Here is a 26,896-nt window from a genome sequence, read left to right as displayed (position 1 = left end):
TCTGCGCTGGTCCTTACAGTAGCCAATCACAGAGCAGGGCGCGGTGACGTCAGCACGTGGATGATGAGGCGTTTAAGTACAAATCGTACAAAGGAGTTGTTGTGAAGCAGGTACGTAGGTTATAAGATTTATACTTACATTTAAAGAAATATTTCAAATTCAAAATGTTTAAAATAGAAAAAATAAACAATGCAAGGTCAGAAAAACAACAAACACGTACACATTATTAATAATATAAACAGTTAAAACATCTTGAATTTCCTTTGGGATTAGTATCTATCTAAATTAGTCGTGAAGCAGGTACATAATGTATATTATTTATACTCCAATCTAAAGGAAATGAGAAAAATGGCTCATTTTAAATGTTTAAAAAAGAAAAAGGTGACAATACACGTTAAGAAAATCAACAAAAATGTAGAAATGATATTAATAATATTACAAACACTGATATAATATAAATTAATAAACACAAGAATTGCCAGAAAACAGAAAAAAAAAATCCATAACTACTTCAATCCAGACTATGGTGACCATAAATATCTCAAAGTAAACATTATTATCCAAATGCAAAAATCTATATTTAAAAAATTAAATGTCAGACAAATTAATACAACTCTCCTGTCTGACAAACTTCTAATGACTTTTTTACAATTATTTTATACGATAAATTGTTATTATCATTATTATTATTATTATTATTATTATTATTAGTCATCTTGCTGCTATTGCTCTACCTGTTGTGTACATTTGTCTGTCTATTACATGTAATACTGCACATAATTATAATGGTGACTTGTTTATTTCATTACCACCATTATTGTGATTATTTAGTCCTCTCCTTCTTTTATCAACTTTTATTATCATTTTAGTAGAACCTGTTTTAATGCACACGCTCCTGTGCACAGAAGTAGAGAGATGAGTGTGGAGAAGAGACATCATATTTTTTTTTAATCACATATTATTTTTTACACAATACAGTAAAGATAAAAGAAGAAAGTTAATTTGAATTATTTGAAACCTCCACATAAATGTAAAGTTTTATACAAAATAATACAGAATTAAAATGACATGCCTTTTTTACTTGAGTTACTTGAACGCACCGTCATCTACACATGGGACACGCCCCTCTGGGTGTCGTCATCATACCACAAAGCAGAATTTTACAATAGGAAATGTATCGATGAAATAATGTAATGTAAGAATAAAGTGATGACATTAAATTATATTAATGCGAATATGAGATACAAGTGTTTCGACACAAATATAACGTTTAGAAACAGGTGTGAATTGGAGTTATAGTTGAAAAGAACAGAGTAAAACACAAAAAAATACAAAATGACTAACAATATGGAAACAATTTAAACCAGACTGATCACAAATAATCTGTATAATAAAAGATAATCATTCTTCTGAGGGACACTCTGAAATCTGATTTCACATCCTATTTCAATAAAATCTACATCACCTCAAGTTTACGATATCTTAAGAATATTTCACTGTTAGACAGACTTTTTATCAGGAAACTAAAGTTTGTAAGCCACTCACTCTCCCACACCAAAGTCAGTCATCAGTCATCATCTACCACTTTATCCTCTGCCAGAGGGTCGCAGGGGGTGCTGTGCCAATCTCAGCTACATCGGGCGATAGGCGGGGTACACCCTGGACAGTTCGCCAGTCCATCACAGGGCCACACACAGATAGAGACAAACAACCATTCACTCTCACACTCACTCCTGTGGTCAATTTAGAGTGTCCAATTTACCTAATCCCCACATTGCATGTTTTTGGACTGTGGGAGGAAGCCGGAGAACCCGGAGAGAACCCACGCACACACGGGGCGAACATGCAAACTCCATGCAGAAAGGCCCTTGTTCCAACCGGGGCTTGAACCCGGGTCTTCTCGCTGCAAGGCGAGAGTGCTAACCACTACACCACCGTGTGGCCCCCACACCAAAGTACATAGTGAAAATCAGTGATTTTAGCTCGCGGGGACATAGGAGCTGCTGGTCTACTGCTGCCTCGTGTGGTCACTTTGTGTCACTGTGGTCAATCTGAACAAAGGATTTCAAAAGCAGATTTTAAAAAATAAGACATTTGAACTAAGTGATGGAGGCAGCAGTGGATCAACAACTCCTGTGTGCTGTGATGTTAAAGGCGACATAGACTGGAAGCTCCAATTAACGCTGCGTTTGTGTGTGTATCTGCGTCATTACCTCGTTTATGAAACCCTAAAGTTTCAGAACAAACAGTTCAGCCACTGCTGAGAAAATAGGGTTTTATTGTTTTCCTGGGCTCTGCGAAGCGGATCGGCCCTTCCGTAATTTGATGTTGTCATCAGAATCCCTCACCACTCCTCTCACCACCGTAGCGCCTCCTGGTGCGGGCACTAGTCCGGGCACATCCGGTTGCGTACATTCAACCGCAGAAGAAGAAGAACTACTCTCGTTGTAGCTGCTGAGATGCAGAGCATCCACCGTGCCAGAGGGGGAGCTGTGTATCTGAGAGCTGGCCTACCAATTACCAGTCACTTCCAGGTACCTGGCCAATCACAGGACAGTGGGAAAGCTCTCGTTGGCTGGCCAATCACAACACAGTCCACGTTCTGGGGGTGTGATTTTGGTCTGAAACAGCGCGGCTGACGAGAGCATCAGTGAGGAGATATTTTGATCGGCTTGTTTGCAGCGACTAGTAGGTTTTTAACCATGAAAACAAGTTAATATATGAAAGTAGACCTCCATAACTAACATATATGTGTGATACAAGCATTCGATGTCACCTTTAAAATCACTGATTTTCTCTGTGGACTTTGGTGTGGGAGAGTGAGTGGTTTACAAACAGCAGTTTCCTGTTGGAAAAGTCAGTCTTTTAATCCATATTGTATTATATGCTGTGAACATTTATAGATATGTACCAAATGAAGTTGGAGTTCTGACAAAAATATGAATGAATGAATGAATATAAATAAATGATGAAAACTGTAAATGTTTTTGAGACATTTTCATAGTTAAAAGCAGATTTGGACATTGTTAAAAGTAACATTTTGGTGCATTTGTTAAATAATTTTGGTCAGAATAATCATGGCAGAAAATTCCTATACTATTCCAAAACTTCTTTACAGAAGATAAAGTTTGATGGATTATAATATTATAAAAGCGTTACAGCAGCTGCTTCACTGATCACAGTGATGATCACATGACTGTACAATAACAGTAACATCAACATGAAACCAAAGTGTTACAAAGCAGGGCTGGAATAACCTGTTCTGTGGCCCTGACACGCCCCCCACCCCCCACCCCCCGCACATGTCCAAGGATCCACCCTGTGGGTGTGGATGTGTGTGTGTTCACCTTTAGGCCCGTAGTTAAATATTTAATACATTCATTTCATTCCAGGATATGAAACACGTGGCTTTGGCTTCAGTGTCGTAAAATTAATATAAAGCAACACAAGTGTGAATAAAGAGTCAAGTCTTAGTTTATTTGACAAAGTTTCATACAATCATCTTTATTTTAAATGTGTTTGAATATAGAACCTACTCTGACGTTTCCTGGAACAGAAGTCAAAATAATCTTTGATTGTCATGATGTAAATATTTCACCTTGCCCCCTCAGCGCCCCCTACCTATGCCCTGTGGTATAAACACCCTCCACTTTATCCAAACAGGATTTCTTTTCCTCCTTCTTTTCCTGTTTTAAACGTTGGAGCACAGACCTCGAGACTTTCCTATTTCTGAAGAGCAGGCACACAAAAAACAAAGTGCACAGTCATCAGAACCTCGGGATCATGACTCAGCAGGTGGAGATCCACAGCACTGTGATCTGTCTCACCCTGGAGTATTTATTTATTTAATTAAAATTTTATCCATAAGCACATTTCAAAACCCCAGAGGACATTTTATAATGTTGTAGAATAAGAAATGAAACTACATTTTGTGACTTTGCTTGGTCATGTGACATTTTGTCAATGTTTTGGTAAAATCATTTTTGTCACATTAACACTTTTTTTTTTTGCAATTTAACTACATTTTGTATCAATGGACATGTTTTTGTAACCTGGACTTTTTGGGTCTTGTGACTCATTGTTGTCACATTGGTTCATCTTTGAGTGTGGAAAGGAGGCTCCGCCCATTTAAGTTTGCATACCTTTATAAAAGATCTATTTCTAAGTGTATTTTTTCACAAAGTCACAGGAAACGTTAATATCGTGTCATATCGAACACGAGCTGCTTCCTCACACGTTAGTGTTTTTTACGCAGTGTACCTTTAAAAGGTTGAACTGTCCGGTGTGTGTGTGTGTGTGTGTGTGTGTGTGTGTGTCTCTGTCTCTGTGTGTGTCTGTGTGTGCGCGCAGTGGATCAGCTGAGTGTGTGTGTGTGTGTGAGAGTGAGTGTGTGTTGCAGCAGCCGCAGCAGACTCCTCACACTGACTGATGTTGAGGTTGATGAAGATGATGAAGATGTCTCTCCTGCTGTCCTCCTCCTCCTCCTCGCTGCTCGTGCTCCTGCTCGTGCTCCTGCAGCAGCTGCAGGCTCTGACGGCGGAGGAGGAAGGAGCCGCCATGGAGGAGCTGACCACGGAGAAGGAGGCGGAGGAGAGTCACCGTCAGGACAGCGTCAATCTGCTGACCTTCATCATGCTGCTCACCGCCACCATCCTCACCATCTGGCTCTTCAAGCACCGCCGCGTCCGCTTCCTCCACGAGACCGGGCTGGCGATGATTTACGGTGAGACACGCGCTCGCTCGCTCGCTCGGTCCCCGTCGGTGTGATGACGTCATCACCTTCACTTTCACCCGCAGCCTCTGCATGATTCCGGTTCTGCTGGCTCTCACACATGTGAACGCACTGTTTTTCTGGCACAGCTTCGCCTTCTAGAAGCTTCAGCTGATCCACTGACCTCACCAAACGGCGCGATTTCATCGCATATCGTGATTAAATCAGTAAATAGTGGTGAATATCCAGTATCGCGATAATCGTAAATAGTGAAAATCGTAAATTTTTCCATGTAAGTGACTTAAAAAGCTGCATATCTCACCAACGCTCACACTGCGTTCCATTTACCGCAGGTCGGAACTGGGAGTGACGGAACTTTTCTCGGTTTAGCCATTGTTAGCATTACCAGTCGTTAGCAATGCTCAACATGGTATTTTATCACACAAAAAAAACATCTCGTCTACAGTTAAAAATGAAACAGAACTATGTGTACGGATTTACTGTGAAACCAATATGTCGGAATCACTAATAATGCTAAAAGTAGCATCTTGGAATCCCCATGTTGGGGCTGGCGAGATTTTCCGAGTTCAGAATTGTTTAAAGTCCAACTAAAAATTTAACATGTACAGGTTGCAGATCGATTTACGATCCTTGTTATGTTAACATAAAACAGTGGATAATAAAGAAAAACTACTACGATTTGTTTCTGACCAAAATGAGTTTAAATCAGACGTTGATGATCATGGCAATAGCGATGTGACTGACAATCATCACGATAACAACGTGACCGACAATCATGGCAATAACAACGTGACTTGATGATCATCGCAATAACAACGGAACTGACGATCATCGCAATAACAACGTGACTGACGATCATCTCAATAACAACGTGACCGACAATCGTGGCAATAACAACGTGACTTGATGATCATCGCAATAACAACGTGACCGACGATCATCGCAATAACAAAGTGATCGACAATCGTGGCAATAACAACGTGACTTGATGATCATTGCAATAACAATGTGACCGACGATCATCGCAATAACAGAGTGACAGACGATCATCGCAGTAACAACTTGACCGACGATCATCGCAATAACAATGTGAACGATGATCATCGCAATAACAATGTGACTGACGATCATCACGATAACAACATGACCGACGATCATGACAATAAAAACGGAACTGGCGATCATCGCAATAACAACGTGACTGACGATCATCGCAATAACAATGTGACTAACAATCATCACAATAACAGCACGACCGGCGATCATGGCAATAACATTGTGACTGACGATCATTTTAGTTTTATGTTGATATGACATTGTGTGTTAGCATTAGCAGGTACATTTAATAAACATTACGCCTTCTACTGTCAGCCCTCAAAACACAGGAAGTCGTGTTATTTTTTTCTGTTTGTAAGATGTCTTTGTAATGAAACAACCTATTTTTCTGTTTTATTCTGTTTTCATTTTGTCCACAAGGTTTTTAGAAAAGTGCACAAATGTCGTATTTGTGAGAATTTTTTCACGCAGTAAAGTAACAAATATCTGCCTCATGTTTCCTACATTTTGACAACATCTCGACATGATTATATTTGTCAAGCATAAGTAAACATGAAGTTTCCTAATTTTATTATTGTTACGCTTGAGACTTTTCACTCTTTTTTACTTCCTTTAAAGGGACAATTCAAGATGTCTGAACTGTGTTTTGTATGAGCTTCTAACCTGATTTTAACCCCTTAACAAAAGACTGCAATATCTATGTCACATGTTTGCTTTTAACAGACTTTTCCAACAGGAAACAGAAGTTTGTAAACCACTCACTCTACCACACCAAAGTCCATTGAGAAAATCAGTGATTTTAACATCACAGCACACAGGAGCTGCTGGTCTACTTGTGTCACTGACGTAAAGCTGAACAAATTAATTTAAATGCAGAATAGTACAAAATAAGACATTTGAACTTAGTGATGGAGGCAGCAGTGAATCAACAACGCCTGTGTGCTGTGATGTTAAAATCAGTGATTTTATCTATGGACTTTGGTGTGGGAGAGCATCCTTCTCACAAACATTCATATTTCATATTTCAAGTGCTGTTTCTGTCGAGATTGTTTAACACGTTAAATGATTCATGTGCGTGAGTTTGACCCAGACTAGAGAACAGTTTGTTTTTTTAACAAGAAAACAAATCAAAGTCTGTGTGTTTGTGATGTGAGACCTGTAGTTAATGAGTGACTCATGTGACTGATGGATCTGTCTGATAAGCTGAGAAGAAAAACACCAGACTCTGGTGTGGATGTTTCAGCTGAACATGACTCGGCACAACTGTGACGCTGTTTCTCTCATTGATCACGTCTTCGGATGCTCAAGTCCCATCACAGACTCACACTCTGAGGTCGAGGTAAAGGAGGAGTGAGATTATTATGGGGTGTGAGAGTCAGAGGAGATGCTGCAGAACAGAGGGAGGTGCCTTATGGATGGGAGTTAATTAAGGAGGGTGGAGGAGAGAGTTTCTGTAGTCCATACGGGAGGTGACGAGGGTGTTCACCATGACAGCAGAGGCAGCGAGAGACTCTTGATTTTAGGTGGAAGTATGATGGGCCACGCGGGTGGTGTAGTGGTCAACACTCTTGCCTTTGCAGCAAGAAGACCTGGGTTCTTGACCCGGTCAGTCTGCATATTCTCCTTGTGTGTGTGTGTGTGTGTGTGTGTGTGTGTTTGTGTCGGTCCAAAAACATGCAATATGGGGATTTGGTAAATTAGGCACTGTAAATTGACCACAGGTGTGAATGTGAATGGGTGTTTGTCCAGGTTGTGACTCTGCCTCTTGCCCTATGTCAGCTGAGATTGACACAGCGCCCTCTGTGGCCCTCACGTGGAGGATAAAGTGATAGAAGATGGATGGATACCAAGAAGCAGAGAAAAAGAGCTCTGCACTCATATACTTGTCATTCACTGTCACACGTCTGTGATGTCAGCTTCTCAGGACTGGCATTGTTAAATGGTTGAATAAGTGACAGATATGGAAAGTGAAAGTTCTCTTCTTCTTCTTCTTCTACAGCCATAAACTCCTCATGATGCTCATGAGAGGGGTAACTATATGAGTCGGCCATTTTGTAACATTAACGTGGTCCTCTTTCTCTCTCTGATGTCCTTAGGTTTGCTTGTCGGTGTGATTCTGCGATACGGCATTCCCGCCACCAGCTACCACAACAAGACGCCGCCCAGCTGTTCTATGAAGGAACGACCCACCAGCACTCTGCTGCTCAACGTCAGCGGCAAGTTCTTTGAGTACACCATCAAAGGAGAGATCAACTCTGGAGAGATTCACAACGTGGAGCAGAATGACATGCTGCGCAAGGTAACGGAGGACAGATCAGGTGTTTATTTGATGCCTGGACTGTGCTGTCAGCGCCCCCTGCTGCTGAGGACCAGCCTGAGACACAGAGGACAATAAAATCTGCATCAGTTTAAGTCTGCGATATCTACGTCACATGTTGACGTCTTTATCTCACTGTCAGACAGACTTTTCCCACAGGAAACTGAAGTTTGTAAACCACTCACTCTCCCACACCAAAGTCCATAGAGAAAATCAGTGATTTTAACATCACACACACAGGAGTTGTTGATCCACTGCTGCCTCCATCACTAAGTTCAAATGTCTTATTTTGTCACTTCAGTGTTTGAAACCCTTTGTTCAGATTGACCTCAGTGACACAAAGTGACCACACGAGGCAGCAGAGGACCAGCAGCTCCTGTGGCCCTGTGGGCTAAAATCACATCACTGATTTTCTCTATGGACTTTGGTGTGGGAGAGTGAGGGGTTTACAAACTTCAGTTTCCTGTGTAACACTGAGATAAAGCAGAGTCTGAGTCCATTTCTGATGTCAATTTCTTTCTTTCCCAGGTGACCTTTGACCCTGAAGTGTTTTTCAACATTCTGCTGCCTCCTATCATCTTCCATGCAGGCTACAGCCTAAAGAAGGTGAGCTGTGTGTGTGTGTGTGTGTGACAGGTGACACTGACTGCTGTCACAGTGGACAGAGGAGCAGCAGCGCTGTGATTGGTCATGGTGTGAGAGCAGTCAGTTCTTTGTAGAACATAAGTAGCTGCTCTTGAGGGGGAAGTCCAGAGCAGATGTCTTTCATTTCCTCTCCGGCTAAGAAAAAAAAACGGCTGATGCAGACAATATGAGCTGTTCCTGCTTTTCATTGTTGTGAAGCAACAGATCAGAGTAATTCTGGGAATCATTGTCCTGGATCTGTGCTTTAACTATGTTATTATTATTGCTTGAAAACTTTTATTTATTGGCAAAAATGTACTCTTTGTTTTCCAGTGTAGAATCACTTTAAAATGAAAATGTGTTTTGTAGACTTAGTGTAATTCTGCGTTCTATTTGTAGTCGGAATTTGGAACTTCCGAGGTCATCCCTGAACTCGGATTTCCAGCTCGGAAACTCGGAGCCACCTCACACACACCCTGAGTTAGGATTCTAAAATGGCTGCCACCTTTACCGTTAATTCGATTTTTGTCATATTTGTTTCACGATAAATCGGTCGTACACAAAGAACTGGTTAATTTGAAACTGTAAACCTGTTTCTACGATGTTTGTATGAACCAAATATCACGTAGAACGATGTTATTGACGGGTGTTGCTAACAATGGTTAGCGCAGGATACGTGAGGTCCCTGCAGCTCTGATGTAAATAAAACGCAGACTAAGAGCTTTGTTTCCTTTAGGCAAGGGCCATGCTTTATAGAGGCGCCCATCTTGCTTCTACAGTAGCCTGAATGGCTCTGTGTCGTTTGTCGTACACATCGTGATAAAACTCTCAGTATATGTAAATGTCCATTATACTTATGTTTTTGACTTTCATGAGTGATTTGAGTGGTCTAACTCGACAAGATACAGCCCTACTGATTTACACTGGGGGTGGAGTGGCTCAGTGGTTAAGACCGGTACCCTGTGTGCCAAAGACATCATGGTCGCAAGTTCGACTCCACCCCTGGCTGATTGTACTCAATTACCTTGTAAGTCACTTTGGATAAAAGCTAAATGACATGTAATGTAATGTGACTCTGAAGTGCCACAAAGGGGGTGCTGCATGTTTTTGTGATGATTTCAGCTCCGTTTAACGAAGATGGTCCAGATAATCACAACATTTTGATGATGTTTGTTGTAACGTTATCTTCAGTGTTTCCTCTGCTAACATTAGGCTAACGTATTCATGCTGTTAGCTAACTGTCCGTTTACATCAAAACTCCCAATTTTATGGATAAAAATGGCACAGTACGATAATGTGTACGACGGATTTATAATCAGGAGAGAAGTGAAATTAACGTTAAAGTAGCAGCGTTTGTACAGTGGCAGCCATCTTTGTATGGAAATCTGTTAGCTAACAGTTAGCCAACAGTTAGCCTAAAAGACAGTATTTACTGAGCGTAGTTTAAATAATTCACAGTCCAAATCCTGTGTTTTCTGTTACTGTAACTTAAAAAACTAAAAACCGTTTTTTGAAATCTTGATAATTTTATTTCAGTGTCAGCAAATCTGTGAGGGGGGAATTTGCTGAGTCAGACAACAGAACTCAGGAAACAGGAAGTGGTGGTGGGGACAGACGGGACTTTTTCTTTTGTCTCTGATAAATGCACACTTTTAAACGTGTGTTTGTAAATATATATTTGAAAGAAAAATAACTTTTAAAGGTCATTCAAATCCACATCAAGGAAAATAAACTGAGTCACATGATCCATAAGTGAAGCGTAGTTTTAGTTTTTAAACACATTTATCCAACATTCTGAGATTCTGCTGACGTTTGTCTCACTGAAATACTCAGTTTTACTTTAAATGAACAAATAAAAACATGTAAACAATCAGGGAGAAAAGTGAGTTCAATTAAACTTCAAAATCAGTGTATTTTCGTATTTAAATCATGTTTTAGTTTTTTTTAATTGCTTTTAATGAATTTGTTGTTTTAATTTTATTGTCATTATTCTCATCATGATTATGACTATATGATTATGATGTGTTTTTTTGTGGACAGAGAAAAAAAACCTTAAGGGATTTAACAGCTGTGATAATGTCAATATAAGGTGTGTGCCCTTCAAAAGAGGAAATAAGTTTTTAATGTAAACCTCTGTAACTCACTGACACACTTTTAAAGGAATATTCATGTGTTTTTCTCTCTGGGTCAAAGTCACTTCATGCTCAGGAAGCAGCAGCAGCTGCAGCAGCAGTTTTACTTCATCATTCTTGTGCAACCAGTTCAACAACAACACACACACACACACAGCCATAAATAATAACATGATTTTGGATTCAGGAAATACATTACTCATAATGTTACTAATGTTTTATGTGACAAACATTAGTAGATAAAATTCGGTCAGTTTAAAAATGACGTTGTACACTTGAAAACTAACAAACACAAACTTGAACAAGAACTTTTTTGTCTTTTTTGCAGAGACACTTCTTCAGAAATCTGGGTTCCATCATCACGTACGCTTTCCTCGGCACGGCCATCTCATGTTTTGTTATCGGGTGAGTCGTCGTCGTCATTGTCACAAAAACTATTCTGTCTTATCAGATAAAGAGAAAATACAATCTGAAGAATGTTTTTTAAGATACAATGTTTAATTATGATTTAAAAATAGAAATTGTGAGACCAAGTAGTCAAACCCATGATGTAAAAAGTCAAACCCATGAGGTAAAAAGTCAAACCCATGAGGTAAAAAGTCAAAACCATGAGGTAAAAAGTCAAAACCACGAGAGTGAAAGTCAAAACCATGAGGTAAAAAGTCAAACCCATGGGGTAAAAAGTCAAACCCATGAGGTAAAAAGTCAAAACCACGAGAGTGAAAGTCAAAACCATGAGGTAAAAAGTCAAAACCACGTGAGTGAAAGTCAAAACCATGAGGTAAAAAGTCAAAACCACGAGAGTGAAAGTCAAACCCATGAGGTAAAAAGTCAAACCCATGAGGTAAAAAGTCAAAACCATGAGGTAAAAAGTCAAAACCACGAGAGTGAAAGTCAAAACCATGAGGTAAAAAGTCACACCCCCGAGAGTGAAAGTCAAAACCATGAGGTAAAAAGTCAAACCCATGAGGTAAAAAGTCAAAACCACGAGAGTGAAAGTCAAAACCATGAGGTAAAAAGTCAAACACATGGGGTAAAAAGTCAAACCCATGAGGTAAAAAGTCAAAACCACGAGAGTGAAAGTCAAAACCATGAGGTAAAAAGTCAAAACCACGTGAGTGAAAGTCAAAACCATGAGGTAAAAAGTCAAAACCACGAGAGTGAAAGTCAAACCCATGAGGTAAAAAGTCAAAACCATGAGGTAAAAAGTCAAAACCACGAGAGTGAAAGTCAAAACCATGAGGTAAAAAGTCAAAACCACGAGAGTGAAAGTCAAAACCACGAGAGTGAAAGTCAAAACCATGAGGTAAAAAGTCAAAACCACGAGAGTGAAAGTCAAAACCATGAGGTAAAAAGTCAACTTGAACTTGAATGATTTTGTTTCATGTGAGGGTGATGAAAGTGTGTGTTGACCTGCAGTAATCTCATGTACGGTGTGGTCAAACTGATGCAACTGGTCGGTCAGCTGTCGGACAAGTTCTACTACACTGACTGTCTCTTCTTTGGTGCCGTCATTTCTGCCACCGATCCAGGTTTGATCTTCACTTCACAACTGCAACATTATAATTATAATTATTATAATTATTATACCGCTGTGTTTCAACATAATATATAAAAGTCTATATTTGTTTTTCATCCTGTGTTTCAGTGACAGTGTTGGCCATTTTCAATGAGCTCCATGCAGACGGTGACCTTTATGCTCTGCTGTTTGGAGAAAGTGTTATGAACGACGCAGTCGCCATCGTTCTGTCCTCGTAAGTCACAAGAACAAACCACTCACTCTCCCACAACAAATTCCATAGAGAGCTGTGTGCAGCACACAGCTCTCTGACTCCCTCTACTGGCAGACCTGCAAACACAGTTTTGTTAAATTTGAAACCAGATGCAGATCAGTTTTATTTGAAATAAAACAGATGTTACCATAAATATAAGGGATTAAATACATTCATAACAGAAAAAGGAAATTGTACGTTTATGTTATTATATATTTGATAACGTATAATGTTATGTGGTTCATTTCCATTATTGTGATGTTCATCACTAACGTACAGTCAAAGTGATTTATTTTAAAGGGCCATCAGAAAGTACTTAGTATATCGCAATATGGTGATAATATTGTATCGTGATTTTTCTGGAGTTTTTTGTTTATTTAATTACAGACGTAAGTTTTCTAAAAGATTCAGACCAAATAAAGGTAGATTATGCACAAAAATCCCTGCACATTCACACTGTTTAACAAAGAAAACAAAAATGAAGGCGTATTTTCACCATTTTCACAATAATCTCCTGAATCCCACTACTTTTCTTCAGGCTGCTTCATGTAACTCACTGTAATCTCTGTGTTGTGTGTGTTGTATGTGTGTTGTGTGTTTGCAGGTCCATCGTTGCGTACCAGCCCAGTGGCGCAAACACTCACATGTTTGATGCTGCAGCGTTTTTTAAATCTGTAGGAGTTTTTCTGGGGATTTTCAGTGGCTCGTTTGTGATGGGAGCCGCCTCAGGAGTCGTCACCGCTCTCATATCCTTCCTTTCAAAATAAAAGCAGGCATCATTGGTACAGATTCATCGTGTTTCAACATGTTGTTCTTTAACTCAACGTTTCAACGTCACCAAGTTCACCAAACTTCACTGTTTCCCTCTGCTGGAGACGGCGCTCTTCTTCCTCATGTCCTGGAGCAACTTCCTGTTAGCAGAGGCCTGTGGGTTCACAGGTGAGTGACGTCTCACACACACACACACACACACACACACACACACGTTCACAGTGACAGGAAGGAAACAACCGTTATCGTGCTGTTGCTGTTTGGAACAAAGTCCCCACTGTAAATATTTTTGATCCACTTCTGGCGAACATCGTGGTCCTCTGCACGCCCAGGGAATCCATTTAGAGCATACGGCCGCAGACAGGGGCACCCTTCATGAGGTAAAGCTTTGTGTAGTTCACATTCAGTTTTTATCCAAACCTGTACTTATCCAAAGGTAAGTACAGGTAAAAGTAGAAATGTACACTTCTTAGCTCTCAGCTCCCATTCAATCGCGCGTATACTGCAGGGATACGCCACTGCAGCAATGGCGGCTCGTTTACTTCCAGTACTTCACCGGATTTGTCGATGTTCAGCACGAGCATGTGGAAGCTGAACCATCAGAGTGTCAACTATCCATTCATCCAACTATTCATCCAACCAGATATAGATAGGGTTAGTATGTATGTTGTGTAGAGTTGTTTGGAATTTTGCTTCTCTCTGTCTGTCACAGGTGTGGTGGCCGTGCTCTTCTGTGGAATCACTCAGGCTCACTACACGCACAATAATCTGTCTGAGGAGTCAACGAAGAGAACCAAGCAGGTAATCACATCTGTGACTAAACAGTAAGTGGTAACTGTGTGTTGGTTGGGATGAGCTCTAGAGGTCCACACTCAGCCTGAAGCCTCTGTGTTTTCTCTGCAGCTCTTTGAGGTTCTTCACTTCCTGGCTGAGAACTTCATCTTCTCCTACATGGGCTTGGCTCTGTTCACCTTCCAGAATCACATCTTCAGCCCCATCTTCATCATCGGGGCTTTTGTATCCTTTTATTATTGTTCAACATCATTCAAACATAGATGTTTCTGTTTCATAAACACAACCACACAAAGGAAGAAGACGAAGGTCGTCACTGAAACACTGTTGTAGTTTAAATGAAAACAGTCAAATCAGAGTAAATGAAGAATATAACAGCACCTGTCCCTCGTCAATGTCAAAGTGGTCTCTGCTCACGCTGGTGTCCTAGGTAGGTCACCTGTCAGTGGACAGTTGGACAGATGTGTGGTTAATTGTCAGATGACAGACAGTCCAGCTGTAACTTGTCCAGTCAAACCTTCCTGAGCTGTGGTCAGTTGTCCATATTCATCGGCAGAGCTTTGAACATCTACCCTCTGTCCTTCCTCCTCAACCTCGGACGAAGACACAAGATCAAGGGAAACTTCCAGCACATGATGATGTTTGCAGGTATGAAAGAATGAACTTTAATTATATTTAATTAGAGTGTAGAATTCTGTCAGTGGGAAGAGACAAGATGGAGACAGATGATCTGCTGTGGCAACCTCTAAAGACACAAGCTGGAAGAAGAAGAGACTGACTGCCAAATAATGAGCTATTCTACATATCAAAAGACTGACTGCCAAATACTGAGCTATTCTACACATCCACCAGTGAACTGACTACCAAATAATGAGCTATTATAAATATCAATCAATAGACCTATTGCCAAATAATGACCTATTCTGCATATCAAAAGACTGACTAATAATGAGCTAATCGATGAGTTGTTTGGTTCATAAAATGTGTACAAATATTGATCAGTGTTTGCAGAGGTGCAAAAAAAGTAGAAAATATTCACATTTAAGAAGCTGAAAATGTTATTATTGATATATTTGTATTATCATTGATATATTTGTATTATGATGATGTTTCTCTGCAGGTTTGAGAGGAGCCATGGCGTTTGCTTTAGCGATTCGTGACACGGCCACTTATGCCCGACAGATGATGTTCACCACCACCCTCCTCATCGTCTTCTTCACTGTATGGGTGTTTGGGGGAGGGACCACACCCATGTTGTCATGGTTACACATCAGGTAAACAGAACTATGGAATTAGATTTGTGTCGATATTTTGACTTTATGAATCGAGCAAAAACAAAAATTATCCACAAAATCAAAAATACACAAATAAAATATCAATTTAATCATTCAAAAATATTAAATTATTTTTGTTTGAAAATATGCTTTTTGTTTGCAATGATCAGAATTATTATTTTTTTTTTTTTTGCGCTCCCTCACTTGTTTGCGCTCCACGTGGTGTTTTGGAATTCATCCAGCAGATGGTGCTGGAGGTCTGCGATAGGTCTGTTGTTGTTCACTACTCTAAAAGTAACTGAGACTCCAGTTTGAGTTTGAAGAGCACAAGCACTTCCTGTTAGAAAACAGCTCAATAATCTCGCTCTGCTGTCTGTTAAATTATGACTGAATCAGTCGCAACAACAGAAACAGAAACAGCAGAAACGGAAACAGTAACAGCAGAAACAATAGAAGCAGAAACAACAGAAACAGCAACAGTAACAACAGTAATAACAGTAACATTCCTAACAGTAGTAACAGTAATAACAGTGACTGTAATAACGTAATAAAAGTAAGAACAGTAACAGTAATAATAATAGTAACAGTAATAAAGGTAATAAAAGTGACAGTAATAAAAGTAACAGCAATAAAACTAATAACAGTAACAACAGTAACAACAGTAACAGTAATAACATTAACAGTAATTACAGTAATTATAACAGTTACAGTAGTAACAGTAATAATAGTAACAGTAACAACAGTAACAGTAGTAACAATAATAACAGTAACAACAGTAATAACATTAACAGTAATAACAGTAACAGTGATAATAACAGTAACAACACTGATAATAACATTTGTTACTGATGTTTCTGCTGCTGTTTCACTCTGACAGCCTGACTTATTTTAGACCATGATGCACTGGGAGCTGTTATTTGTCACCATAAAGCGGATTATGTCTGTGTGTATGTGAGAGAGTGTGTTTGTGTGTGTGTGTGTGTGTGTGTGTGTGTGTGTGTGTGTGTGTGTGTGTGTGTCAACAGGCTCTCTTTAATATGTGCGCTGCCTCCTCAGGCAGAGCAGAAACTATTGTTTTGTTGTTTTTGGGTTGTTGTTTTTTTTCTGTGGAGGTTTAGAGCGCTGCTAAAATCTCCCTGTGAACCCGTCACCATGGTAACCGGGCCATGTGGTGCACATGTCAGGCTTAAATCAGCCGTGTGCCTCTCTGTGATTCTGGTTTCTGGTTTCATGTGCTGACATTTTACAACTTTAACTCCAAGTGGAGAAGAAGCAGAACATGAAAAGTTATTATTTTACTAGTAAGTTTATTTTGCATTAGAAATATTTACATGAGTTAAAATCTGGTAACTTAAAAAAAAGACTTGGTTAATAAAATCTACATCAGTTTAAGTCTGTGATATCTACATCACATGTTCATGTCTTTATTTCACTGTTAGACAGACTTTTCCAACAGGAAACTAAAGTTTGTAAAGCACTCACTCTCCCACACCAAACCCCATAGAGAAAATCAGTGATTTCAACATCACAGCACACAGGAGTTGTTGATCCACTGCTGCCTCCATCACTAAGTTCAAATGTCTTATTTTGTTAATTAGGCTTTTGAAATATTTAATGTAGACTTAACTCAGTGACACAAAATGACCACACGAGGCAGCAGTAGACCAGCAGCTTCTGTGTCCCTGCCAGCTAAAATAACTGATTTTCTCTATGGGGTTTGGTGTGGGAGAGTGAGTGCTTTACACACAGGTAAATCACACAGGTGTGTGTGTGTGTGTGTGTGTGTGTGTGTGTCAGAGTTGGACAAAGCTCAGCTGTGCAGGAACAGCGGCGTACGCTCGGACAGAGGCAGTACTTCAGGTGTCGTATGTGACAGTGGTTTTCACTGGTGTTGGTGGTGAAAGTGTGTGTTTCTCTCTTCTCTTCTTCTCTCTGTTTACTTGTGTTTTTCTGGTGAAGGAAACTCTCTTTGCTGAGGAAAAGGTTTCCCAGTATCACAGTGTGACGTCATATTCTGGAAATGTTCTGTGATTGATTTCATCCTGAGGAGAAACTCTCAGGAGCTCCACTCACACACATTTTCTCTGGATGATGTGAAATCCTGTGCTTCTGTCACCAGGGTGTGAAGAACAAACTCGCCCTCTGTGTTTTTCCCAGAAGCTGCTCAACAAACATGTGTGAAATAAAAACTCGCCACACTCACATGTGACGTCTGTCTTCAGTGTGAACAGACACAGTCGACATCAGATCACATGACCTCACACACGACACTCAACTTTCAGATCACATGACCTCACGCACGACAGTCACGTGCCACAGTCAACGTCAGGTCACATGACCTCACGCATGACAGTCACGCACCACAGTCAACGTCAGGTAACATGACCTCACGCACGACAGTCAACGCCAGGTCACATGACCTCACGCACGACAGTCACGCGCCACAGTCAACGTCAGGTCACATGACCTCACGCACGACAGTCACGCGCCACAGTCAACGTCAGGTCACATGACCTCACGCACGACAGTCACGCGCCACAGTCAACGTCAGGTCACATGACCTCACGCGCCATGGTCAACGTCAGGTCACATGACAGTCACGCACCACAGTCAACGTCAGGTAACATGACCTCACGCACGACAGTCAACGCCAGGTCACATGACCTCACGCACGACAGTCACGCGCCACAGTCAACGTCAGGTCACATGACCTCACGCACGACAGTCACGCGCCACAGTCAACGTCAGGTCACATGACCTCACGCACGACAGTCACGCGCCACAGTCAACGTCAGGTCACATGACCTCACGCGCCATGGTCAACGTCAGGTAACATGACTTCACGCACGACAGTCAACGCCAGGTCACATGACCTCACGTGCCACAGTCAACGTCAGGTCACATGACCTCACGCATGACAGTCACGCGCCACAGTCAACGTCAGGTCACATGACCTCACGCACGGCAGTCAACGTCAGGTCACATGACCTCACGCGCCACAGTCAACGTCAGGTCACATGACCTCATGCGCCACAGTCAACGTCAGGTCACATGACCTCACGCATGACAGTCACGCGCCACAGTCAACGTCAGGTCACATGACCTCATGCATGACAGTCACGCCCCACAGTCAACGTCAGGTCACATGACGTCACGCACGGCAGTCAACGTCAGGTCACATGACCTCACGCACCGCAGTCAACATCAGGTCACGTGACCTCACGCACGACAGTAAACTTAAGGTCACATGACCTCACGCACGACAGTAAACGTCAGGACACATGACCTCACGCACGACAATCAACGTCAGGTCACGTGACCTCACGCACGACAGTCAACGTCAGGTCATGTGACCTCACGCACGACAGTCAACGTCAGGTCACATGACCTCACGCGCCACAGTCAACGTCAGGTCACATGACCTCATGCGCCACAGTCAACGTCAGGTCACATGACCTCACGCATGACAGTCACGCGCCACAGTCAACGTCAGGTCACATGACCTCATGCGCCACAGTCAACGTCAGGTCACATGACATCACGCATGACAGTCACGCGCCACAGTCAACGTCAGGTCACATGACCTCATGCGCCACAGTCAACGTCAGGTCACATGACCTCACGCATGACAGTCACGCGCCACAGTCAACGTCAGGTCACATGACGTCACGCACGGCAGTCAACGTCAGGTCACATGACGTCACGCACGGCAGTCAACGTCAGGTCACATGACCTCACGCACTGCAGTCAACATCAGGTCACGTGACCTCACGCACGACAGTAAACTTAAGGTCACATGACCTCACGCACGACAGTCAACGTCAGGTCACGTGACCTCACACGTCACAGTCAATGTCAGGTCACATGACCTCACGCGCCACAGTCAACGTCAGGTCACATGACCTCACGCGCCACAGTCGACGTCAGGTCACATGACCTCACGCACGGCAGTCAACGTCAGGTCACATGACCTCACGCGCCACAGTCAACGTCAGGTCACATGACCTCACGCATGACAGTCACGCGCCACAGTCAACGTCAGGTCACATGACCTCACGCACGGCAGTCAACGTCAGGTCACATGACCTCACGCGCCACAGTCAACGTCAGGTCACATGACCTCACGCACGGCAGTCAACGTCAGGTCACATGACCTCACGCGCCACAGTCAACAACAGGTCACATGACCTCATGCGCCACAGTCAACGTCAGGTCACATGACCTCACGCATGACAGTCACGCGCCACAGTCAATGTCAGGTCACATGACCTCATGCGCCACAGTCAACGTCAGGTCACATGACCTCACGCATGACAGTCACGCGCCACAGTCAACGTCAGGTCACATGACGTCACGCACGGCAGTCAACGTCAGGTCACATGACCTCACGCACCGCAGTCAACATCAGGTCACGTGACCTCACGCACGACAGTAAACTTAAGGTCACATGACCTCACGCACGACAGTCAACGTCAGGTCACGTGACCTCACACGTCACAGTCAATGTCAGGTCACATGACCTCACGCCCCACAGTCAACGTCAGGTCACATGACCTCACGTGCCACAGTCAACGTCAGGTCAAATGACCTCACGCATGACAGTCACGCGCCACAGTCGACGTCAGGTCACATGACCTCACGCACGGCAGTCAACGTCAGGTCACATGACCTCACGCGCCACAGTCAACGTCAGGTCACATGACCTCACGCATGACAGTCACGCGCCACAGTCAACGTCAGGTCACATGACCTCACGCACGGCAGTCAACGTCAGGTCACATGACCTCACGCGCCACAGTCAACAACAGGTCACATGACCTCATGCGCCACAGTCAACGTCAGGTCACATGACCTCACGCATGACAGTCACGCGCCACAGTCAACGTCAGGTCACATGACCTCATGCGCCACAGTCAACGTCAGGTCACATGACCTCACGCATGACAGTCACGCGCCACAGTCAACGTCAGGTCACATGACCTCATGCGCCACAGTCAACGTCAGGTCACATGACCTCACGCATGACAGTCACGCGCCACAGTCAACGTCAGGTCACATGACCTCATGCGCCACAGTCAACGTCAGGTTACATGACCTCACGCATGACAGTCACGCGCCACAGTCAACGTCAGGTCACATGACCTCATGCGCCACAGTCAACGTCAGGTCACATGACCTCAGGCATGACAGTCACGCGCCACAGTCAACGTCAGGTCACATGACCTCACGCACAACAGTAAACTTAAGGTCACATGACCTCACGCACGACAATCAACGTCAGGTCACATAACCTCACGCACGACAATCAACGTCAGGTCACGTGACCTCACGCACGACAGTCAACGTCAGGTCACGTGACCTCACACGTCACAGTCAATGTCAGGTCACATGACCTCACACGTCACAGTCAACAGCAGGTCACATGACCTCACGCGTCACAGTCAACATCAGGTCACATGACCTCAGCGTCATAGTCAACATCAGGTTACATGACCTCACGCACGACAGTCAACATCAGGTCACATGACCTCAGCGTCATAGTCAACATCAGGTTACATGACCTCACGCACGACAGTCAACATCAGGTCACATGACCTCACGAGTCACAGTCAACATCAGGTTACATGACCTCACAGCAGTGATGCAAGTCTGCATCTCCTCCAGTGTGGTTAAACATGTAGATATTAAAGTGTAACCATGGTAACAGGCCTGCTTTCAAAAATTTGAGGGAACTTAAGGGAAACTTTACCTACCAACACTCACAGGTTCCCTTAAGTTTCCCCTTAACCCTCATACTTTATTCACTCTGACTTCTGATGACACTGCACTTTTTAACGGGGAATGCTGACTCAGCACAGAGTGGAAGTCTTCTCCACTGGTCTCCATGGAGACCCATGGGTGGGCCCTGACATGAATGTTAAAGTTGTCCTTTGTTGTCTCTGTGCGTCTCAGGGTGGGTGTGGACGCGGATCAGGACCTGCAGTTCTGTGGAGACAACTTCCAGGTCCTTCAGGGGGTGAGGATCCACAAACTCTAACACTCAAGCTTTTCAGTGTCAGCAAGAGTGAGGAGGATATGCAAATGAGGCAGTTTATTGAGAGTCAACTTCCTGTGACGGACAGTGAAAGAAGAAGAAGAAAAAGAAGAAGAAGAACTGGTCCTTGTGTGGTTTTTACTTTTCTGTTTTTCTGCTCCTGTTTATTATCAACACATCAGTGTTTTTACACTTTCAGATCGTAGTGCAAAGATGCACTACGATCAGAACCATGATAAAAAAAAAGTCAAACATATATAACAAAAACATGTTATTAATGTTCAAATTTTTGTCAAATGTTTTACCAAATAAGTAAATCTACAGTACAGATTCTTTTTAAAAATGCCAAAAAATTTAATCATGTTGCAGTTTAACATAAGTTTATCAAAAAATGACCAAAAAATGTAATACTGTTATGGAAAAAAATATAGTATTATATTTTACAAAATGTTGTCACGTTACAAAAGATATTAGTATAAAAAAGGCGTAATGTTAAAAAACAAATTTAAAATGAACAAAAAAGTTACAAAAACATGGAAGACACATAAACACCGTCACCGTGCTTTATATTAAAAAACAAAAGAATCGTTCAAACTTGGAAACATTTTATTTCAACAAAAATGAACTGGACAGAAAAAGAGAAAACAATACGTTTCTATAAAATAGAGAATTAAATCTGATAAAAACTATAATTCTCTTCTTGCAAGAATCACACACACACACACTCTCTCAGATCAGTCATGTGATCAGATGAGTGCTGATCATTGGACACACTGATGTTGACGTTCCAGTTAAAATGAACACATGAGTCATCAGAGGTTCTTTAGCTGGACATGAATGAACAGGATTATTTTAGCCTGATATAATCTGGGATCATCTGATGAATGTGTCTGTGTTTTTGTTGTATGTCCAGGACGGAGCTCAGGGTGAAGGTCAGAGTAAAACCAAGCAGGAGAGCGCCTGGCTCTTCAGACTCTGGTACTCCTTTGATCACAAGTATCCTTTTCATGCTTTCATGTGTCTGTTTTCAACGTGACGGACTGTGCTGTGAGCGCCCCCTGCTGCTGAGAACCAGCCTGCTGCTCTCAGTGAGAACATGGCTGCCAGCAGAGACACAAGAAATAACAAGATTTTAGACGTTATTTCGGTTTCTCCTTCACTGTCCCACACCAAACCTCATAGAGAAAATCAGTGATTTTAGCTGGTGGGGGCACAGGAGCTGCTGGCTCGCCTTGTGAGCAGCAGTGTCACTTTGTGTCACTGAGTTAAGTCTAAATTAAATATTTCAAAAGCCGAATTAACAAAATAAGACATTAGAACTTAGTGATGGAGGCAGCAGTGGATCAACAACTCCTGTGTGCTGTGATGTTAAAATCACTGATTTTCTCTATGGACTTTGGTGTGGGAGAGTGAGTGGTTCACAAACTTCAGTTTTCTGTTGAAAAAGTCTGTCATCTCATGCTAATTGTGGACTAACATGATGCCCTAATGCAGCAGCGCATTGACTTTAAACTCTTTTTAAAACACTGTTATTGAGACGAGCTTCTCAGACGTTAGTCCTTAAATCACCGTGCAGTTACCTGAAGCCCATCCTGACCCACAGTGGACCTCCTCTCACCTCCACTCTGCCCGGATACTGTGCTCCTCTGGCCAGCTGCCTCACCAGCCCCCGGGCGTACGAGGTCAGTGGAACACACAGTCACAAAGTGCCCTGACACAAATCCATGCTCTCTCTCTCTCTCTCTCTCTCTCTCTCTCTCTCTCTCTCTCTCTCTCTCTCTCTCTCTCTCTCTCTCTCTCACACACAGACTGTGGAAAATCCATTCACTGTGTGTTTCTGTAAAGAATAGATTGTGATGAAAATCAGGTCACATCCACATGAATGTGTTTGAAAATGGAGTTTTCAGTGATCACACACACACAAACTCACTAAACTAGCTCTCCTGAGTTTTTTCTCGTATTTAAACCAAAGCTGGTTTGTTCAGAATCATAATCACCCTCTCATTGTGAAGCAGTGAGGCCTTCAGCAGGGAACAGATGACAGGGTGAAGATTAATTCACTACAAAACAAAGAACTGCTCTGAGTGTTAGACACAGAGGAGGGAGAGGAGAGAGGAGGAGGGAGAGGAGAGAGGAGGAGGGAAAGGAGTGAAAGAGATGAACAATTGTTGGTTAATTCTGTTAAAAAAGTTTGATAATTTTAGCTGAATTAACTTTAACCTAACTTTACATTTAAGGATATTTGAACCCCACCCTCTCTGTCTCTCTCTCCTTTCTTGCTCTCTCTCTCTCTCTCGTCTGTCTGTCTGTCTATCTCTCTCTCTCTCTCTCTCTGTCTCTCTCTCTCTCTCTCCTCTGTCTGTCTCTCTCTCTCTCTCTCTGTCTCTCTCTCTCTCTCCTCTCTCTCTCTCGCGCCCTCTCTCTCTTTCCTCTCTCCCTCTCTCATCTTTGTGTCTTCAGAACCACGAGCAGCTCGGAGATCACGATGCCGACCTCATCCGTAATGACGGCGACCTGACCTACACCTTCGGTGACACGGCCATCACAGCCAACGGGGCGTCTGGAGGCGGGGCTGACGCGGCTGGCGGCTCGGACTGGAGCGTGAACGGGAAGCGGAGCGGCAGCACCTCAGAGGAGGCGCTGGAGCGTGAACTGGACTCCCGCGAGCAGGATCTGCTGAGCCGCGGCACGCGCCTCGTTTTCCCCATGGAGGATCATCTCTGACTCCGCCCTCCTCCCCCGCCTGCACCACCTACATCGCTGACCTGACCTGACCCCACACCACCGCCACCACCGCTGCACCCTCAGCTCTCTCTACTTCCTGTGGGCGGAGCGTCCAGTCCTGACGTGGAGGAGACAGGAGGGGAGGAGTCAGAGCGACGGAGCTGAGCTCCTCCAGACCTGAGGGTGGAGCCGGAGGATCATTTCATCCTCATCGCAGAGAGGAAGTCATGTGACCTTGCGATGGTTTTAACTCTGCGACAACAGAGAGACAAAGAAATGTCCTCCAAACCAGAGAAGAAGAACGGGGAGGAGGTAGAATCAATCACACGATTGATCCATGACGCTTCAGTCACTCACATGTTTTCATTCATGTGTCACAAAAACCATTTTTCAAAACATTTAGGTAAAAAAAACAACACATTTACAGTATGTGTGTTTCACTGCTGTTAAAGGAGCAGTATGTAAGAATGAGTGAGTGGCTTCACAGACCTGAGAGGATGTCCTTCTGCTTTGTTTGCATTGATCATGTAAGTCCAATAATCCTCGTTCCTGGGATATTGCAGCCTTGAGTATTGGCTGATACCGATATCGATCTAATACAATATCAGCACGAATCATACATACTTTCATTACTTATTTTGTAATGTGGAATGTTACAGAGAACAATAGTCAGCAACAGTAGGTATGAGAAAAACGCACCCATTTATTATTAACCAATGGGTTACATCAATTTTAACCTTACATACCTTACACCCAACATAAGAATATTCGATTTCATACAGTCTATGGTTAATTTCATCAGGAGGAAAGTACCAAGTGCTAATGGGGGTGTTTTCAGAGCATCCGTGTTTCACAGGTAACAGCGTGTCTTCAGAGAACACCCCCCTTGTTTTCACTATTTTGGATCAGCCCGAAGACGTACTTAGCTCCGTGTGTGGCACTAGTTTATGAAATAATGTTGTTTTAGCAGCGCGCCTCAGGATGAGCTAGCGTGGTGCTAACGGCCAGCTCCCTAAAACTTCCCTCAGGTTGGATTTCAGAGTAACCTGATCATGAACACGTGTGAACAAGGATTTAGTCCTGTCTACTTCGTGTGTCAGGACTTTAATAATCAGATTAAGACAGATTAGAATCGTCATAATCTGATTATTGTATGACCATATTCTGGTTAATCTGAACATGTCATTTAAATGGAAGTGTAAATTAAAGCCACACTATGCAACTTTTCCTGGACCAAATTTTTGCAGAATTTGTGCGAGATATTTTCCCAGTTACGAGTAGTGTTTTTAAATCGCAGCAGCGCCCCCTGAAGTTGCAGTTCCAAGTCATCAACTCATTCAAACTCCATGTGCGACATACGTAGAATAAATCGCATTTATGAAACGAAACGAAAACGCTTAATTTCTTTTTTTGCGTGTCATATACACACATGTTACTGGCCCCTATGGACATGTCGCTGCACTGTTTTTATGCATGAAATGTAACTAGATTAGCTTGCTAGTTAGCAAACCTAGCAATAACATAAGTAGCTAACATTAACCACGTAAAAAACAAACCTTAAGTTCTGTAGAAACTGAAAGTCACTCAGTTTGTTTACGCTAAAAACTCGTTAGTCCAGCTCGTGTTAGTCAGACTAACATACCTGGATCATGTGATTCATAGTCTGATTACTCCTGCATGTAAACACTTTAGTCAGACTAGAGTCAGACTTGTCCACAATGTCCTCGCCGCTCTTTGTCCCTGAAGTAGAAGGAGACCATGTCTAAACTGCAGCACTGTTAGGGGACGTCATCTTCAGACAACACGACAACCACAAGAGACATGTCCATCTAATTTGTCTCACTGTCCATCTCACCATCCGTCTCACTGTCTGTCTCTATCAATAGTGAAATACAGGGCCACCTACTGAGGCAGTGTCACACGTTCACGGACAATTTTGTCCTCAGTCTCTGTAAGTTGTCTGTCTGTCTTAGTTGAAGTGTTGATGTAAACACACTGAGTGATTTTCCGTCTAAGGACAAACATTTATCAAATTTTGTCTCCAACTATTTCACATGTTTACGTTCCTCTGCGATAAAGACCCCTCGCGCTTTCCCCTCTTCACTGTGTCTCTGGCCTCTTTCCTCCTGCAGTGAAGTCCACACAGTCCAAGGACAGAAGACACTCTATTTGTCCACATGTGTGGGACAAAGTGACGACAGCGATGTTTGCTTTGACTTTGTGGACAAAAACAAGGAGAGGCGACTTTAAAACAGAGAGACTGGAGGAAGGAGCAGAGTTTGAAACTTGACCTCGAGGAGAGGACACACGTGGGACCATGTTCTGTGTGTCTCTGTCTCTCCTTGTCTATCTGTCTGGAGCTGAGAAACGCAAGCCGCAGCCCGTCCGTCCACGTGTGGACACAGTTGTCTCCAGGAGCAGCTGCTGTCAGGACATGGATCTGTCTCGCAGTTTGCATGTCAACAGAAAACATGTCAATAAAAAACGTCCAATCATGATCCACATGGGTGTGGTTTGTCTGCAGTTTTAGGACACCTTAATGTCCCCAGTGTGTCATGTGACCACATAAATCACATGAAGATTATCCTCAACACAATTATCACAAGTCTTCAAATGTACTCAAACTAATATTTATAGACGTAAGTGGGCGGAGCCTTCTGTTCGTTAA

General features: G+C 42.7%; 1 protein-coding gene across 2 annotated transcripts; it reads left to right on the top strand.

The window, feature by feature from the left end:
• Positions 1 to 3: 3 nt before the first annotated feature.
• slc9a7 (solute carrier family 9 member 7) lies at positions 4 to 26,730 on the top strand. 2 transcript variants are annotated; one of them, XM_058638570.1, is made up of 18 exons: positions 4 to 110; positions 4,351 to 4,723; positions 7,885 to 8,087; positions 8,634 to 8,711; positions 11,190 to 11,266; positions 12,281 to 12,393; positions 12,510 to 12,615; positions 13,238 to 13,379; positions 13,467 to 13,572; positions 14,117 to 14,205; positions 14,308 to 14,421; positions 14,733 to 14,844; positions 15,317 to 15,470; positions 17,268 to 17,330; positions 21,423 to 21,486; positions 22,418 to 22,500; positions 23,081 to 23,186; positions 23,965 to 26,730. In XM_058638570.1, the coding sequence occupies exons 2-18, from the start codon at positions 4,429 to 4,431 to the stop codon at positions 24,226 to 24,228; spliced, it is 2,169 nt and encodes a 722-aa protein (XP_058494553.1). In that variant the 5' UTR covers positions 4 to 110; positions 4,351 to 4,428; the 3' UTR covers positions 24,229 to 26,730. The 2 variants fall into 2 exon arrangements, with proteins under 2 accessions (XP_058494553.1, XP_058494554.1); XM_058638571.1 differs by lacking the exon at positions 17,268 to 17,330.
• The last annotated feature ends 166 nt before the right edge of the window (positions 26,731 to 26,896 follow it).

This window comes from Solea solea, chromosome 9 (assembly GCF_958295425.1).
Source record: "Solea solea chromosome 9, fSolSol10.1, whole genome shotgun sequence".
Classification (NCBI taxonomy): Eukaryota; Metazoa; Chordata; class Actinopteri; order Pleuronectiformes; family Soleidae; genus Solea; species Solea solea.
The sequence above is the reverse complement of the archived record's forward strand: the minus strand, read 5'-3'. Positions and strand labels throughout refer to the sequence as shown.